We start from the raw sequence: 18212 nt of genomic DNA, 5'->3' as shown, positions 1-18212 counted from the left end.
AGCTTGGAAGCTTGTTGCCATCACAAACTCAGCTGTCACCACAGACAAGGAACGAGATGGTGACTGGCAGGTTTGTAACTGTACACCTGTTGAAGAAAAAACACAGAGATGGGAGAAAATTGGAAGAGAGAGAGAGAAAAAAGAATGATATTATGGGGCTGGAAATGTTGCACAGAAAATTGGTACTACCTGGTCGTTTATGCGGTGCGTTAAACACTAGTGAAATTTCTGGCCTCTCTGTAACTAAAGATATTGAACCCAACGTTGATGCCTTTGCCCAGCAAATCAAGTGGTTAGCTATCCGGCAGTTTATAGATGAAGAAAATTGGAAAATATCTCACAAAAATGTAAGACTAATTTAAAAATGCCAGTTTAGTTTTAATGGTAAAGTTAGTGGCTTGCACCATTATTTTGATTTAGTTTGCCTTTTATTGTTTCCCTTGCAGGTTGGATACTATGGATACAGCAGTTGTTCTGGTTGTCTTCAATGTGAGTGCACTGAAGCTTCTCTGGGTAATTACTGTGACCCATTGAGTGGACAGTGTAGGTGCCTACCAGGAGCCACAGGAAGGCTTTGTGAACGATGCCTCTACGGATTCTGGAATTACGGATCAAATGGCTGCCAGAGTAAGTTCATTTTGCGAGGGGGAAAAACTTTAGTGGAAAGAAAAATAGAAGTTGGAGCCCAAGAATTCATGCTCTCCTTGGGTGATAAATGACCTTTAGTGATCAAGCAAGCCTCTGGGCAAAAGGTTAATGTTTGGCCTAGGACAATGCGGATTTTGGTCCTTTGAGACAGACCTACCCTGGGAAAGCAATATTAAACAAAAAAAGAACATAAAGAATCTCATTTGCAAGGTCCTTCTCAAGATGTACCTCTTTAACCTTGAGAGAAACAGACCACCTACTCAGAGAGATACAACACCTACCTTAACATACATTAAACTTTTAAGAGCAACTTCAAGGAATACTGTAAATTGAATTCCATAGTTTCTTGGCTCCTTATATTTAGTCTTAGCACATCCGGGCTAGATTTGAAGGCTATAACTTACATCTGTGCTGTGGCTGCCAGTGTTTGTTGGACACTGCTGTGTGCAATTGTCTGCTGCGTTTCGCCCACAAATATACAGTTAATTCACTTTACAGTGTATTCTGTGAAGCGCTATGAGATGTCTAGAAGACGTGAAAAGCCCTATATCAAATGCAAGGTTTATTATTATTATTACAGACCTCAATTGTTGTTTTGCGATTAGTAAGATTTTGTTTTTGTTTCTGATATTTCCTGTCTGTTTAGGCTGCACTGTACGTGCCTGAAATTTATATTGGTAATATTGCGTCAATAAACAGGAAAGCTAGAGTTTTAACAGTGGGCAGAGAACAAAAGGCCATGTCAAAATGTTTTTTTAAATAAGATTTAATACTAAATCTTGGGAAATGGGAGGAAATGAAACTGTTACACTGACGTTTCATCCTGGGAAAACAGTTTAAAAGAAAAACAAGAGAAGCAGCTTAAGAGTAAGTATACTTTCAGTCAAAGGATCAAACCAGCCAAAGGCATAGCAGATGTGGGCTGATGCTCTGTTGACAGTAATCTAATGTTAAGACATAGTAATGTGCCTGGCTGTGCCACAGCATCAGCTTCATAGATGTTAGCCTGGTTCAGTTGGTAGTACTCTTACCTCAAGGTCAGAAGATTGTAGGCCACTATGCTCTGAAACGCTGGAACTCCCTGCCTCAATCCCTCCATCTTGCCCCCTCTTTGCCCATCTTCAAATCACTTTCCCCTTTAACCTTGCCTTCGGATACCTCCCTTCTCTTTCCAGCTTGGAGTCAAACTATCCTGCTGTTAAATGCTCTAAGACGCTAATAATCCTTGGATTTGATATAGCGTCTTAATTGTCTTTGAGATGTCTCAAAGCACTTCATAGAATAAACTAGAAAAGTGAATTGACTGTATATATTGTGGGCGAAACTCGGCAGCCAATTGCACACAGCAGTGTCCTACAAACAGTCGTGGATTGAAGTGACCAATTTATTATTTTTTTTAAGGAATTATTAGCCCTGGACAAGCAATCCGCCAATTGACTAACAACCGGGTTCCTACTTACTGCTAGGTAAACAGAGACATGTGAAGTTAGGAAATTTGCCCAACATATCGCCCTGCCGGGAATCGAACCCAGGTCTCTCACTTGCAAGGGGAGTGCTCTAAACATTGAGCTACAGGACTCCACAAGTTGTAACACCACAGCTGTAATAATGATCCTCCCTTCAAGTTCTATATCTAAGAGAAATAGTTTTGTTAAGTTACAGAACATCTTGTTATGTAGGAGCCCTGAAGCTCAGTGGTTAGAGCACTCGCTTTGCAAGTGAGAGACCTGGGCTTGATTCCCGGCAGGCTGAAACCTTGGGCAAGTTTCCTTACTCCACACCCCTGATAATAATCCCTCAACAAAAAAAGCAATAATAAATTGGTCACTTCAATCCACGACAGTCAATTCACTTTACAGCATATTCTGTGAAGCGCTTTGAGATGTCTAGAAGACGTGAAAAGCGCTATATCAAATGCAAGGATTATTATTATTATTATTATTTTCCTCTGCAGGATGTCAATGTGAAGGACATTGTGACAGTGTGACAGGACAGTGCTTGGCAGGGCCTACAGAAGCCCCAACCAACTGCTCGGTTGTTAGTAAGTACTTCCTTGATCTCGCCATTTGATGATTATCTCATTTGGTCTATTGAACCCTTCCCTGTGTTTCCCCGTGTTTTATAACGAGAAATAAAACATTACACTCACTGTATAATCTTGACAGCACTCGATGGTGTGGCTGGAATTGTAATTTAGCAGTCCAGACAGTAATCTGGTTGTGAAAAGCACACACTCCTCATTCGGTCCCCAACAATCTAATCAGAATATGGAAACTTACTTAATGTAGCCAATGTCTATAATGTTGCCAGTGAGCCTGTCTCATAATGTATAAGTGATTTAAGATAAAAATGGAACAGCCGTGGTTGAGTTTAGTAACACAATAGAGCATGTCAATACTTGAACAATTGAATGCAATGTCTAATGGGTTCAGCGGAAGTGCTTGAAAAGAAGTGATCAGAGTTGTCCCTGATGTTTCTGCAAAAAGTCAAGTTTATTACAGTACTATATTTATGAAAAAGTACCAGTCCTACTGACTAATCCCATTGACATGTTTTATTGTTGGCATACAACATGCAATTTATTCTTCAACTTCCAGATAACTGCTCACTCATCCAGACACACTCAGATTGGGTTTCCTGAAAGGTATCTTTGTTCAGCAGTCTGCTGCCTTTGTTTGATGGATGTAAACCTCAGGCTGAATGGCTCAATCAGTTTTATTGCTCTTTTCATCCACATAACATTAGCTCCATATCCCAGCTGTAATAAGCATGCCAGCCATAAAAAAGTCAACTTAATCTTGTAAAAATCCAATTAATTTGGTGCATACTGTTTATATAAGGCACAGAACAACAAATCGCTGGAGGTGCTATTTGAGTCTGATTAAATGTCAAGGATTATTGCTAAAAATCATTACCCACTTTTGCTGCAAGGTTCATGACATTATCAGGACTTCTCAAATTAATTAAAGCCTTGTAGATCATTAGCAATCACCTTAAATACAGTACACCATGCAATTAACTGATATTATTTCTAGCTCTTTGAGGGGCTCAAGATTTCCAATCTCTAGATATTTTCCCTTCCTTCAAAGGTAAGGGATTAAATGCTCAATTCAAATGGTCTCAAAATCTTTTTTTTAAATTTAGAGTTGCAATTCTGTAAAGTATCTATCAAAGATTCTTTTTTTGATTGTGAAAAGTAAGCCATAAGAATCATGTCTTTTTGAAAACAATAGAGTACAATGTGATAATTGCTCCCATGCCATATTCTTCACCCCAAATTTTTAATTCCTGTATATTATATTCTTATGTCTAACTAATGATTGGCTTTCTTATCTGAACAGAGTGTGACAAGTGCATCTGGGACTTACTGGAGGACTTGGAATTGACAGGATCTTCACTGGAAGAAGTCAAGTCTAATATTTTAAGTGTTATTACTGGTGAAGCCATGAGTGACGATTTAGATGAGTTCAATATCACATTGGACTTCTTTACTGTGAGTAATATCAACTTCCAGCTATAGCCAAGTAAGGCTTGGATCTGGGTAGATTGATAATAAAAGATTAATTGTTATTGGGAGGGAAGAACTCTTACGCTGTGATTTTTTGGAAAGTAAATTAATTAACTGACTAGGAAATTAACAATGTAAGGGTGAAAATTATAAATTGTACAAATTAGGATACAATAAAATACAATTTACATTTTTATAGCACCTTTCATGTCAGGAGGATGTCTCAAAACACTTCACAGCACTGGTGGGCAGTCGAGCTGATGGTGTAAGCTTGGGGTGGGGTGAAAGATGACCAAAAATGCAATCAAAGAGATATATTTTAATGTACATATGCCTTGAAAGAGGGGAAGAAGTGAGGCAGGGGAACTCCAGGATAGAGTTCCAGAGAGTGAGGGATGGTTAAAACATAGTGCTCAGACACACTGAGCTTCAGACTATCCAACCACTTTCTTCTTTCGAAGAGATGGTAACAATCAAATAGTTTTCAATAATAATAACAAAGATAAGAATATTGTTTCTGACCTTTGTACTTTGTTCTTTGTTACAATACAGGACAAGCTTGCAGAGATGGAAAGACAGTCATCGTTGCAGATTCTCAATATAGACAGTATTAAACAAGCTACAATGAACCTTATTTCCAATCTTGACTTACTATCTGAAAAGGTGCACTTCTTTACAATTGTCTTTACTTAATTTCTATGTAAAGATACCACTTATAAAGTGTGTGCATTGGGACTGCCAGATGAATGTATGATGTATGATAGGCTTGCAAAATAGCCGAGACTCATAGCACTGTGATTTTTACATTCCCATAGAAAAAAATTAACTTGTGGGGAACTATACACAGAAGAAACAAGCCAAGTATATTGATTAGGATGGTTACTTCAAAGCTGAATTTATACTGCAAACTTATTGGAAAAAACAACTACCAACAGTATCATCTAGGATAGGCAGAATGTTGAATTATGTTTAGTGTTTAGGAGCAGCAACAACTTGTATTTGCATTATCATCTTTCATGTAGGATAATGTCTCAAAGTGCTTTAGAAATTAATAATAATCCTTGCATTTGATATAGTGCCTTATCATATTTGAAGACATCTCATAGTGTTTCACAGAAAATACTGTAAAGTAAATTGTGGAGTCCTGTAGCTCAGTAGTTAGAGCACTTGCCCTGCAAGTGGGTTTGATTCCCGGCAGGGCAAAATGTTGAGCAAGTTTCTTTACTCCACATGCCTCTATTTACCAAGCAGTAAGTAGGAACCTGGTTATTAGTTGATTGACAGATCACTTTTACGGGGGTAATAATTCCTTTTTTTAAAAAATTGATCACTCTATCTACGACTGTTTGTGGGACACTGATGTGTTGCAATTGGTTGCCGCATTACAGCCACAAAATATAGTCAATTCACTTTACAATATATTTTGTGAAGCACTTTGTGACATCTCAAAAACATGATAAGGCACTATATCAAATGCAGGGACTTTTTCCTTTATTTTGTGGGAAAAATATATTTTGAACTGGAGTCATTAATAAGTGTATCATCAATAAATGTTTAAACAAAACAATAGTTACAAGTATTCTCAATGGACATTGTTCAATTTAGCTCATATCAATAAATTAGTGATTTGTTTGCAGTATTCAAAATAATGAAAGAAAGAGACTTGAGTAGTGGATGTATCAATGGGTGCAGTAAAAGGATGGGTCATGGGGATTAAAGAATCTACTTTTCGGCTCATATAAAACAAATTCATTAATATCAATCTGATTTTTGATGTTTTAGAATAATATAACCAGTTCAATGATGCAGATTTTAGACAAGGAAACGTTGGAAACAAGTGACCATGCTAACCAGTTAAGTGGACAGATTGCTACCATTGCCAGCTCCATTCAAGGTAATGTTACAGTGTCAGGCGTATGATAATAAAATGCATATTCAAGTGAACCTGCCAAACTGGAGTGAGCATGATTGTTTTGTCAATCTATGAGTATGGCTGTCTGTGATAGTATGGCTGTCTGTGAGCATGTGTGGATGTGCTTCGTAATGTGTGATTGCAAAGAGAGAGAGCACTTCCCAGAGAGTGTCATGTGTTTATGAGGTATCTTCCTCTAGCTTCTGCCATAGTGATATGCCTTAATTGGTGACTCAAGTTCGAGCCACATAAGCAAAAGTTAACATTTGTGTCTAAATATTATTATTTCATTTAAAAATGAGACAGATTATTGGACAATACATCATGGTAGCATAAGCTAGTTAGCAATTTCAGAAAATATAGAGCTGACCCTGTTGTTCTTTGTTATTAAGTCCTGAAGCCGTGACACACATGACATCAGTGAGCGTTTAAAAAATATCTCATTCTACTTTGCAGACATTATTGTAGGCTTCGATAAGTATGGACAAACAGCAGAACTTTCTCCTGAGGAAATCAACAAAAGCTTTATACGAGTGGCCGATATGTTGGATGAGATGAGAGCCCGCAACTTCTCTGAGCAGAAGCCAATAGCAGAGGAAGAAAAAGATGAAGCCCAGAGATGTAGGTTTTACCCAAACACTTTAATTAACTTCTTTATGTATTGCATACAAACAAATGTTTGGAAACAAAGTGATGCAATGGATATATGAGTTACTCAATTACTTTGTAACTCTCTGTAGGATATTTCTGTGTTCAAATTGACTGCTGCATTTGCCTACAAATACGCAGTCATGGCACTTTATAGCAATCACATGTGAAGTGCTTTGAGTCTTTTTGTCATAGATGCTTTATCAAAAATGAAATGCATGCACCTTTTCAACTTCCTGCTCCAAAACGCGTGGGAAAAAATACTCTCCCATCCCTGAAAATAGCAAGAAATACCTACACGTCTTTCCAGATGTTTGAGCCCAGCCTTACTTTATCTATCTCTTCGTTGTGATGTTCATGCTGCAAATTGTAATTTATTATGGCATTGTGCCAAGCCTAAGCATTAGTCAGTGGTGCCTAGCGTAGGGTCCTATCAACAAACAAATGTTAAGAAATCAATTACATTTAATTTCCGATGTCCTTCCTCCTGAACACAGAGAGGAAATGGGACACATTGCACCAGATGTTTAAAAGACCATCATCCTTCCTTCAATGTGGCTAATGACATAAGGAAGAGAAGGGAAGTAGTCCTAAAGTGCCTGATAGCTTTGTCTATCTATGTCAGAGTCAATCATAATCCTGGCCGATAGAAACCAGATTAATTAACTCATGGTTATTTGTCGGATTCCATTGGTGAAAATAGCCTTTGTATTTGCCTACAAGAACAGTCAATGCATTTGAGATTAAAGGCTTTTCAAAACATTTCAGGATAAACTATTATACAAATATAAATTCTCTTTCTTTTTTCTTTCTCAGTTTTAATTTTAGTTGTAGTTGTGGTATAGAGACTTCAATGTGGCCAATCTGGGCTCTTTGTATACCAATGAACAGGCAAGGAGAGAGCGTCAATGCAAAATCAATCATTTGCATTGTCCATAGTGGTAAGCAGTTAATCGTGGTGCATCAGAAAAATCCCACATGAATGGGAAATTTTTATTTATAATATATGGAACTCCATTGATTTAAAATATTGCAATGAATAGTAATGCTGATGCAGCATAGTGATATGAAATAGTAGTGCTAAAACGATCCAGCTCATTTATTGTTTGCTGTAAAATCACACAAAAAGCTGCCACATTTATCACAAACTCAGCCAAGATCATTTGTAATCTCCCAAAAGAATAGCTGAGTGCTGGCTAAAATTCTAGTACCGCAGGCATGAGGAGACATACCTCAGCTTGGAAGCTATATACAGCATAGCCCTGGGGAAACCGGATCTTTTACCTCTTAGTAAAGAATTGCAATAATTTCTCAGAGCTTTAACTTTAAATCCATTAGCAAGGAAGATGCACCTTCAGAATGATGAAAGTAAAATCTCTGTGGTTTGCTGCGATCGAGGAATTTGTCAACAATTGCAACCTTGCTGATCAGTTTTTACATCCTGTCAGCAAATCCTAAAAGTTCTCAACAGCAAATCAATACCCACCTTATTTTATTTTGAATTTTGTAAGCTGCTTCTGGCAGGTCATTTGCTGTGCACAAATTGGCTGTTACATTCACCTAGAAATACAGTAATTATACTTAACAGTAAACACAATGGAAAGTTTAAAACGTTTCAATGATATCATAAAGTGCTGTATGAAATGCAATTATTGTTATCATTAAATTCCATCCTCGCTATAGCCAAGCAAAGTGAGAGTTTGTGTTCAAGACACAGAAGATAGTGGAAGATAGGTGTTGCCAAGAAAGACATAGAAAAGGTAGCACAGTTTGCAGGTTATTCTAGATCAAATGGAATACATTTTAAGGGTGTGAGTAATGCCATGTTTAAATGTCAATTGCATTTACTAATTGGTCATGACCGAAAACAAAAGACAGCTTGTGTCACAGTGGATACTTCAAACCTTCACTCATAGGAGACCCAATCAATAGATCGACAGCTCCAAAGTACATCCGGAAATGACATTGAATATTTGATTTTTTCTTTAGTGCTGGAACGAGTACTTGCCCTTCAGAATGTATTGAATGAAAGTATTAACTCGGTCATTGAAATACAAGACAACATCGATGTGTACAATATCAAGCTCTCAGACCTGAAACAGGCACTAGAGGATGCGATCAAGAGTGTGCAACAGACAGAGGAGAAAAATGAAAAACATGTTGCTGGATATCAAAGAAAAGAGGTGAACTCGATATAATTAAACTTTCAGTCCAGGATTTGTGCAGGTTGCTGAGGGAATATAAGCAATTAAATCATGTCTACTATTTTACAGAAAGAAAATGTGGTATTTTCTTCCCGTATGAAACTGACCACCTGCTCCCTCAACCCCATCCCTACCCCTCTCCTTACCTCCCAGCTCCACCTCCTTGCCCCTCTATGTGAGTAGACATCATAAACCTCTCCCCGACCACAAGTACTGTTCCCACCCCGTTAAAAAACCATCGTCATCACTCCTATCCTTAAAAAACCTTCCCTGGACCCATCACTGCTCTCAAACTACTGCCCCATCTCCAACCTCCCTTTCCTTTCCAAGGTCCTGGAATGAGTCATTGCTTCCCAGCTTCACTCCTTCCTCTCCCGCCACTTCCTTCACGAACCCCTCCAATCAGATTTCCATGCCGCCCACAGCACAGAAACAGTCCTGGTCAAAGTGATAAATGACATCTGTACATCTGCGACCAGGGCTCCCTCTGCCTCCTCGTCCTCCTTGTTTCTGCTGTCTTCGACACCATCAATAATAATAATAATAAGAAGAATAATAATCCTTGCATTTGATATAGCACTTTTCATGTCTTCTAGACGTCTCAAAGCGCTTCACAGAATATGCTGTAAAGTGAATTGACTGTATATTTGTGAACGAACCACTCTATCTTCATCCACTACCTCTCCTCTCATCTCTATCTTCATGTTGCTGTCCTTGACTGCTTCAGATTGTACCTCTCACACCACCTCCACTTCATTTCCACAAATGGTTTCTCCATTAGCCCCCACACCGTCTCGTGCGGCGTTCCTCAGGGCTCTGTCCTTGGTTCCCTACTCTTCAATATCTACATGCTCCCTCTTGGTGACATCATCTGCAGATATGGGGTCAACTTCCACATGTTTGCGGTTGACACCCAAATGTACCTCTCTGCCTCCACCCTGACTCCAGGACCACTGCTATCCTGACAGAATCTGTGTCAGGCATCAAGTCCTGGATGAGAGCTAACTTTCTTCAGTTGAACATCAACAAGACAGAGATTGGTTCCTGTCAGCGCCTCCACACCTCAGGCACTGACAGCATCACCATCCATGGTTGCACACTCCACCTTACTAAGCCAGTCCAGAACCTTGGCATCTTGTTTAACCCTCAACTATCCATTCTACCCCACATCTGTGCCATGACCCATTCTGGCTTCCCCCACCTCCATAACATTGCCCGTCTCCGCCACTGTCTCACACATGCATTCATAACGTCGAGGCTTGACTATGCAAATTCCTTGCTTCTCAGCCTCCGCAACTCATAGGCTATAGATCATCCAGAATTCGGCAGCCCGTGTTATCTCTCACACCAGGCTCCGTGACCCTATCACCCTTCTGCCACTCTGCTGCCATCCTCTGGAACTCCATCCCTCTGCCTCAAACCCCTCCCTTGCCTCCTTCAAGACCCATCTCAAGATCATCCTGCTTCCCCACTGCCCTCCAACCTCCCCAATCCCGACCCCCAGCTCGGGTCCAAAACACTGACTGTCCAGAGACTTGGGACATCCTCCTAACGTGAAAGGAGCTACATAAATGTAATGTAATGTGATGTTGTTGTTGTATTTACATTCCACATTATTTGTTTCAGCGCTGTGGCTGCTAAACAGTTATGACCGAAATCCTCTGTTTATGCTATCCGCATTTTTAAAAATATGTTGCAAGAGATCCTGAAAGTTTGGCTGGGCCTAAGTCTGACAATCAATCAAAAGTTATAACTGCCTCAAGGAGAGCCCGCATATTTCCCCTCTTTACCTTATCAAGCAAATATGAAGCAAATCAAAGTTAGAATGCCCCCACCAACACCACCTGACTAAAAAATATTTTTAAAAATCAGCTTTTTTTTGTAAAATAGCGAAGCGGTAATAGAGATGTGAATTATGTTGAGCTGGTGTAGGGTAATCCATCTACTGTTAGTTACTGAACATTTCATTAAATGAGGAAATGACTTTGAAATATAACATCCTGAAATGACATTGAACATTTCTTGTGTAAAAGATTACACATTTATCACCACCAGTTATGAAAATTGGACAGGTAGACTAACATGTACATATTCTTACTGTGTTATTAATACCATGCTTTATCCTACTGTATAAATAATGCCGAATATATATAAATCTTTGATACAACATTTTTTAAAAACAATACAATATGTATTCTCTTCTAGAACATAATTTTTCAAGGTGGGCAGTAAATCTCTCTATGCTGCTTGTCTTTTCCAGTTGTTTAAAAGTATTTTCAAACTGATTTCATTATTACTCCAGTGTAATGTCTTCATAACTACAAATTAATTGAAGCAAAGTTCTCTTAGTTACTGGATTTTGACAGTGATTTGAGAGCTACTTTGAGTTCATTGATTGTTTTAAGCAACAAGGCAGACATTTAAATAAAACATCAGGATGAATCATGTATTTGAGAACCTTCACCTAAGGAGTGTGGGATACCTTGACGTAATATTACAATTAAATTTACCTTTCAGAATGTTTATAAATAATCCAAGAAAACCTGGTATACGACACACACTGTAGTGAAGACTGGAGGGGACATCAGCTTTCTCGAGTATCGGAACTAAATTAAACAATAAGTAACCTTGAATTTTATTAAGACACGTTCATGCTGAATACTGCCCCCTGAGAGGTGACAACTCATAGAAAATAAGTGGGTAGCAACAGGTTCATTGAAATATTGGATTAGGAAAATAAAACAAATTATAATTTAAACTACATTTTTCATCTTGTTACAAACATAAGAGCAGGAGGTGTTCATTCAGCCCGTTGAACCATTTCTGTCTGTTCATTAGATTATAACAGATAAAATAATTCACTTCATATTTTGTAAGCGAAGCCTTGCAAATGCATATTTGAGCATCACCTAGTGTACTATTGGCCAGCATGTACTCTGACATATAGAATGTTTTCATGCATTTTTCTCTTCAACAGCAACTGCAAAATGTGCTAATTGAACATTTTGATACCGTTAATATGACTCTTCTAATGGCTAGCGAAAGCTTGATAGACACAGAGAACACTATATCTGAACTGGAAAACAACATGACGGTAAGTCTGTCAACTTTAGAATCATTTTCAAATGGCAGTAAGTAATCCTTGCATTTGGCATAGCGCCTTTCACGTCAGGAGGAGGTCTCAAAGCACTTCATAGATTTTACTTTGCAGGCTGCGCGACATTAAACAACAGCTTTTGGTTTACAAACTTGGTTCCTGCCCTTGTTTTGCTTTAAATACATTTTAAATATTTTGACTGCAAGAACTGACATTATGAAGCAGAGAGCTTCAATGACAACATTGAATGCTATTCCCAGTCCTTGTTCCTATCAATTGCAAATCCGGGAACCAGAGGGAATCCATGTAGGTCCATAGTAAATCAATATGAATACCACTCTTCTCAATATTGATCAAACAGTTATTCGTCTTGTAAGCTTCTTTAATAAAGCCATTAAAGAAAATCTATTGTAGGACACATTAATATTGAATAACAATAAACAACAACTAGCATTTATACACACCCTTCATTTAGGATAATGTCACTGAACAGAGACGGTATCGATACCAAGCAAGCGAGAAGGGGAGGGGGAGGGGCGAGGGGGAGGTGATCATAAGTCAAAGTCAAAGAGGTAGGAATTGAAAAATGGACAGAGGAAGTGAAACCTCGGAGGGGTAGAGGGAGGGAATTCCAGAGGTTAGAAGCATAGTAATTGAAGGCTCATAATTTTTTGGGATCAGCCGGGTGCTACCACATGCAGAAACCCTTCACCATGCTTAAGAGTGTCCAAACCAAACTGAGATTTCTATGCATGCCAGATACACATGGAACTTGCAGTGATAGATTGTGAGAATGGTATGCACACAAGGCGTAGGTTGGGAAGAGCCAAGACTTGGGGACCCCAGAATGTGCATTGGGGCAGTCCTGGAATCTAACCATCTAAAACCGCATAGCTTGCTATTGAGAGAACTGCCACACAAGCTTTCCTGCTGCATGTCCTACTAAGACCTGTTGGGGTTTTGGCTTGCAGGGTTAACTGAGTAGGAAGAGTCCCTGACCCAGTGACTGGTCTGCCCTTCCAAGTCCTGTTGATGAGCCAGGATGACTGTGTTGTCATCAGCAGTGCCCTGGAATACTATGGACCCACCTGGCCCAGCACCTGGACTGCCACAGAGGACTGGCTCGATTCCGACATTCCGTTGCCAAACATGTCACCTTGGAGTTAGTTCAGCTCCAAAATCACCTACCTTACATACCCTGCAAGGAGGATAGTCACCAGTTGGTTGTTTGACATCCAACAAGCGTGAGTTTGAGCCCTCGCTAGGTGGATGGTTGGTACCAAGAACTCCTTACGAGCTTTCTAGTAGGCACAGCTCAACATGAAATGTGTGAGAGCATTGCCACTTGTTCCTGCCTGCTCTTCAGACATACATCCTTTTCCATTTAGCGATGGTTCCATCGGTTTGAGGAACGGAGTTTCAGCAGCTGCTTACCAAGGCTGTCAACAACAAATAATATTTTATTGCACCTTTCATGTTGTCTCTACCCCCTCCTCGCTCCCTCCCTTCCCTCCCCTCACCCTGACCATTTCCCTCCTCCTTGCTCCCTCCCTTCCCTCCCCTTACCCTGACCATTTTCCCCCCAAGGCTCGGGTCCTGACCCAACTGTCCAGCGCATTGGGACGTCCTCTCGACGTGAAAGGCACTCTATAAATGGAATCTTGTTGTTGTTGTTGTGGAAGGATAGTTAAGGGTTTGCACATTAACTAGGAGGGTGGCCAAAGGCACTGTCAAAGAGGAGGGTGTTGAGATGAGCTTGTAAGGAGGCATGGGAGGGGACGAGGTGGATGGAGTTCCAGAGGGAGGGGGCACAAAAACTGAAGGCCTGACTGCCAATGGTGTTATGAACAGGCATTTGCAGAGGTAGGGAGGAGCAAAACTGTGGTGGGCTTTAAAAGTGAGGATAAGGATTTTATGTTCAATCATCTGAGGGATAGGGAGCCAGTGGAGCCAGGCAAGAAGGGAGTAATTGGTTTAGGACGCTTTGATAAGAGAGAGGACACTAGCTGCAGAGTGCTACTCTCTACTCTCCATCAATGATGTGATGAAGATGACAAAGAGTTGTAAGCCCAATATTGCCAAGTAAAGAGGGCAATCAGAAGAGTGGAGAAGATCACAGAGATAGAGAGGTGCTAACTTGCAAATGTACTTACAGGTGAATGTGAGGAGCTTGAAGTCTCCTTTGGGAGCCTTTGTGGCGCCTGGCAAGCACTGGGGTGATGGGCATGCAGAGTTCAGTGTGATGAGGATAAGGATGGTGAATTTTTGTATGAGCTGAAACTTTTAGATAGTGGAACTAGGGAGACTGTCAAGGGGTGCATTGAGAAATCGGATTGGGAGTTGCGAATTGTGGCATTTTGTTTGGGAGAAGGATGGAGGTAGGCAATGTGTTGGAGGTAAAGAAAAGCAGTCTTGGTCAGGGACCCAATATGAGGAAGAAAGGAGAGCTGAGGATTGATCTAAATGCCATGATTACACACCGAACATCCGAGGAGGTAAAATATTAGCAATGTTGTAATTTTTGATTGAATTGCATTTATTTCAGGCCATGTCTGAGTTCCATGCCTCAATAGATGGTGCTCATGAAAGACTGAGAGAGAAGCTGGCTAATCTTTCCTCATATAACAAAGACCTGGTTCTCCGAGCAACAGAGTACTCTCGAGATCTTGACAAACTTGCCTTGGAACTGGCCAGGTGACTTGTATTATGATGCTACACCAACAGAGACAGATGGAAAGAAACAGAGAGCAGCTCAATGGCATAGCAGGAGCCATAAATGCATGTTTCACTTCTATGTAGTATGCATTTGTTGCTAGTAATAAGAGTGCCTGTTAAAAAATCAATTGTGTTATACTGACAGACATGAACCTTTATATTGTTTTTTTTATTTGCCTTACTGTCGGTATCAATGTTGTTGTCATTTAAGTGACCCAAACATGAGAAACTTGTTACATTAAATAGCTTTATATGTTATACAATGCTACTGCTAGGCAGAGCTACTGTACACACATATGTTACATAAATTTGCTTCATATATTTTTATTCTTCAAAACAGCATTTTGAAGAGCATTGACACAAACGGATTTATCCAGAAGGCACTAACTGCTGCAAACGTCTATAATACTATTGTTGAGTATATTGCTGAGGCTGAGAACAATGCAACAACTATACTCAACGCTGCACAGAGAGCTGGGGATGTAAGTATTGGTTTTGCTAATTCACATTATACTGTGGAGGCACAATTGGACACATGTTTAACAGACAAAATGTTACACATTTCATTACACTTATTTTAAGTCAATTAAGAATCCCGAAAAATGTAAAATGCTTCAACAGTAAACTCACTATTCCATCCTCTATTAATATCCATTTCCCACACATATATATATATATATAAAGCATCCCTATACTTTCTGAAACAGATTATGAATGGGATGTAAAATGTAAAATATACTCGAGACTCGAATTATTGCATTAATTGTAACTGGTTTACAAATATTAGATTGTGAAATTGGTGACGAAATTCACAAGCAGCAAATTGTATAATGGAAAGGCCGACAAAGTCTGAACAAGCCAACAGCAAAAGGACTGGTGTTTCATTGGTCTTAATTTGTGCTTTGCCATGTTGAGGTTCAGAATTGGCATTTGCTGAATTACTGTGGCTGTTTGTGAGCTGTGGACATTTCTCAAATACATGATGCAATAACGTAAAATACATTTTCTTGATTGAATATTTCTTGATTTATGCTATGACTTGTGCAAATGTTCGGGGATCGGGGGAAGTGGGCAGGGGTGGGGGGCACTTCAGGCCCACGGGCCACAGGTTGGCCACCATTGGTTTGGGATGTGTTTTAAAAGATGAAATATTTTATATTGGAATATGTTCTGTCAAACCTTGCTTGTAGGAGAATAGGTAGGTGGAATATATCACCCTGGATAGGTAGGAAGTACAGTATCTTATTTCAGTTAAAACGTGGGTAGTTCATGGGTAATATTTCATGGCTAGTGGGTAGTATATTTATAATTGTCCTGTGATTTATTTTCAATGATTCCAGACACAGGAAAATTTCCATGTGTGAATGCTATGGAACCTTCAGTCTGTTTTTGGATATTCTTTCGCATGGTGATTTATCTCTGTATATGTCACACTCCATGCTGACCGAAACAAAAATCAATGGGAACGATGTTGAATGTGTGAATGTTCTTGATTTCAGGCTGTGGAAGGAATTCAGACCCAGAGCACCTGGCTCAGAAACAAAAGCGAGACACTTCTAGACAAGGTGAAGGAATTATCAGGGATCATGGTGGATCGTAAGTGCATTTATTCAGAACTCTGCCAGTTTTCTAGTTTTAAAATATACAATTAAACTAAATGGCTAGATGGTCACCTGCAATCTCAAAGTGACCCCATGAAGCAAAACCGTGATAACCACAGAGCAGGAATGTGCACGGAGGTAGGTGATTAACACGTGGGATTAATCAGACCATGACCCTATACTCCAGCCTAAAAGCTCATGCACAGATTTAGAATAATAAAAAATAATAATAATCCTTGCATTTGATATAGTGCTTTTCACGTCTTCTAGACATCTCAAAGCGCTTCACAGAATATGCTGTAAAGTGAATTGACTGTATATTTGTGGGCGAAACGCAGCAGCCAATTGCGCACAGCAGTGTCCCACAAACAGTCGTGGATTGAAAATGACCAATTTTATTATTATTCTGTTTTGGAAGGATTACTATTAGGTGTGTGGAGTAAGGAAACTTGCCCAAGGTTTCGCTCTGCCTGGAATTGAACCCAGGTGTCTCGCTTGCAAGGCGAGTGCTCTAATCACTGAGCTACATGACTTCATTCCATATATACTCATTGATTCAAGGTTCGATGAGGAAATTGGAGTTCAGAACGTTAATTAAATATTTTTCCTTCAGTTATACAAATGTTAAATGCTTCTTTACCACATTGTTGTGCTTAAGTGAAATTAAGCTAGGGTATTTAATTAATAAGCTCATCAATTAATATTTATAATGTAATTAGTTGCAAGTGTAATTCATTTTTGGGTGCGGTATGCACAGTCTCCAAAAGTTGCTCCACATTATCCCAGAAAACTTCATCTCTTTCACGTACACATTTTCTCTGATGTTGGAAGCTTTGTTTAGCCAATATTAAATCAGAAATTCATCTAACATCATCATATCTCCTCCAGCTTTCAGGATGAAAATATTAATACTTTACAGTCAATATAAATGCAGTTGTCGGTTTCAAGCACTCTTGTCTCTGAGTCAGAAGGTTGTGGGTTGAAGCTTTATGTCGGGACTTGGAAGTCTTACAATCTAGGCTGACATTCCAATGCAGTTTTGAATGTGCTGCATTTGTTGGAGGTGCCATACATTAGATGAGATGTTAAGCTAAGGTCCCATCTGCCAGTTCATATGGATTTTAAAGATGCCATGACGCTACTCAAAAAAGAAAGGTGTTTCCTGATGTTCTTATCCTGAAATACAATTGGACATTCACTTCATGGCTGTTTATGGGGGTATTGTGTGAAAATTGTCTACAAAATGCAGTCACTGCCTCTTACAGAATATTCTGTGACATGCTTTGAGATGTCTTCTCACAATGAAAGATGCTATATCAAATGTAAGGATTATTATTAAGTGACTACACATTAGCACAGCAACACCAGAAATGGATTTTTGTTACTATACAATTTTGTTTTTTTGTAAAATAAATTTTAACTGCTTGGTGCAATACTTTATGAAGATGAAAGATTTTTGAATTTATGGAGTCCTGAGGCTCAGTGGTTTAATATAACTTAAGATGTGTTATGTTCTTACAGAAGATGAGATGTCTTTTAATGAGACCATGGACCGTGTGGAAGAAGCTATCAATAAGAAAAATGATGCAGAACAGCAATTGTTAAATGTTGTAAACCAGCTGGAAATGATTGAGCTAAGTAAGTATTTCTGCAAAATATTTAAAATTGCTTTGCTCAAGGATGCCTTAAAATACAAACAGATAAATTCATCAGCGTAAAATGATATCAAAGCGAACAAATATGAGTCTTGCTTCTTGTCCTGCCCAAATTGTAGTTAAACATTCTTGGCATCCACTTCAGTTTGATATATCAGCCACCATCCTGTTTAACATTTCAACTGCTCAAAATGGGAAGACTGAACAGTCTGTTGTTAGAATTT

General features: G+C 39.2%; 1 protein-coding gene across 1 annotated transcript in view; it reads left to right on the top strand.

The window, feature by feature from the left end:
• Positions 1–18212, top strand: part of lama4 (laminin, alpha 4) — a 73164-nt gene that overhangs the window by 23471 nt on the left and 31481 nt on the right. Inside the window, exons 7-18 of the mRNA XM_007899643.2 lie at positions 447–627; positions 2603–2689; positions 3990–4141; positions 4709–4819; positions 5939–6050; positions 6525–6689; positions 8706–8899; positions 11898–12014; positions 14563–14711; positions 15073–15214; positions 16232–16328; positions 17855–17971. Coding sequence (XP_007897834.2) covers positions 447–627; positions 2603–2689; positions 3990–4141; positions 4709–4819; positions 5939–6050; positions 6525–6689; positions 8706–8899; positions 11898–12014; positions 14563–14711; positions 15073–15214; positions 16232–16328; positions 17855–17971 — 1624 coding nt within the window. The remainder of the gene's footprint in view (positions 1–446; positions 628–2602; positions 2690–3989; positions 4142–4708; positions 4820–5938; positions 6051–6524; positions 6690–8705; positions 8900–11897; positions 12015–14562; positions 14712–15072; positions 15215–16231; positions 16329–17854; positions 17972–18212) is intronic.

This window comes from Callorhinchus milii, unplaced genomic scaffold, assembly GCF_018977255.1.
Source record: "Callorhinchus milii isolate IMCB2004 unplaced genomic scaffold, IMCB_Cmil_1.0 Scaffold3, whole genome shotgun sequence".
Classification (NCBI taxonomy): Eukaryota; Metazoa; Chordata; class Chondrichthyes; order Chimaeriformes; family Callorhinchidae; genus Callorhinchus; species Callorhinchus milii.
Note: the sequence above shows the minus strand (reverse complement) of the source record. Positions and strands in the feature narration are given on the sequence as shown.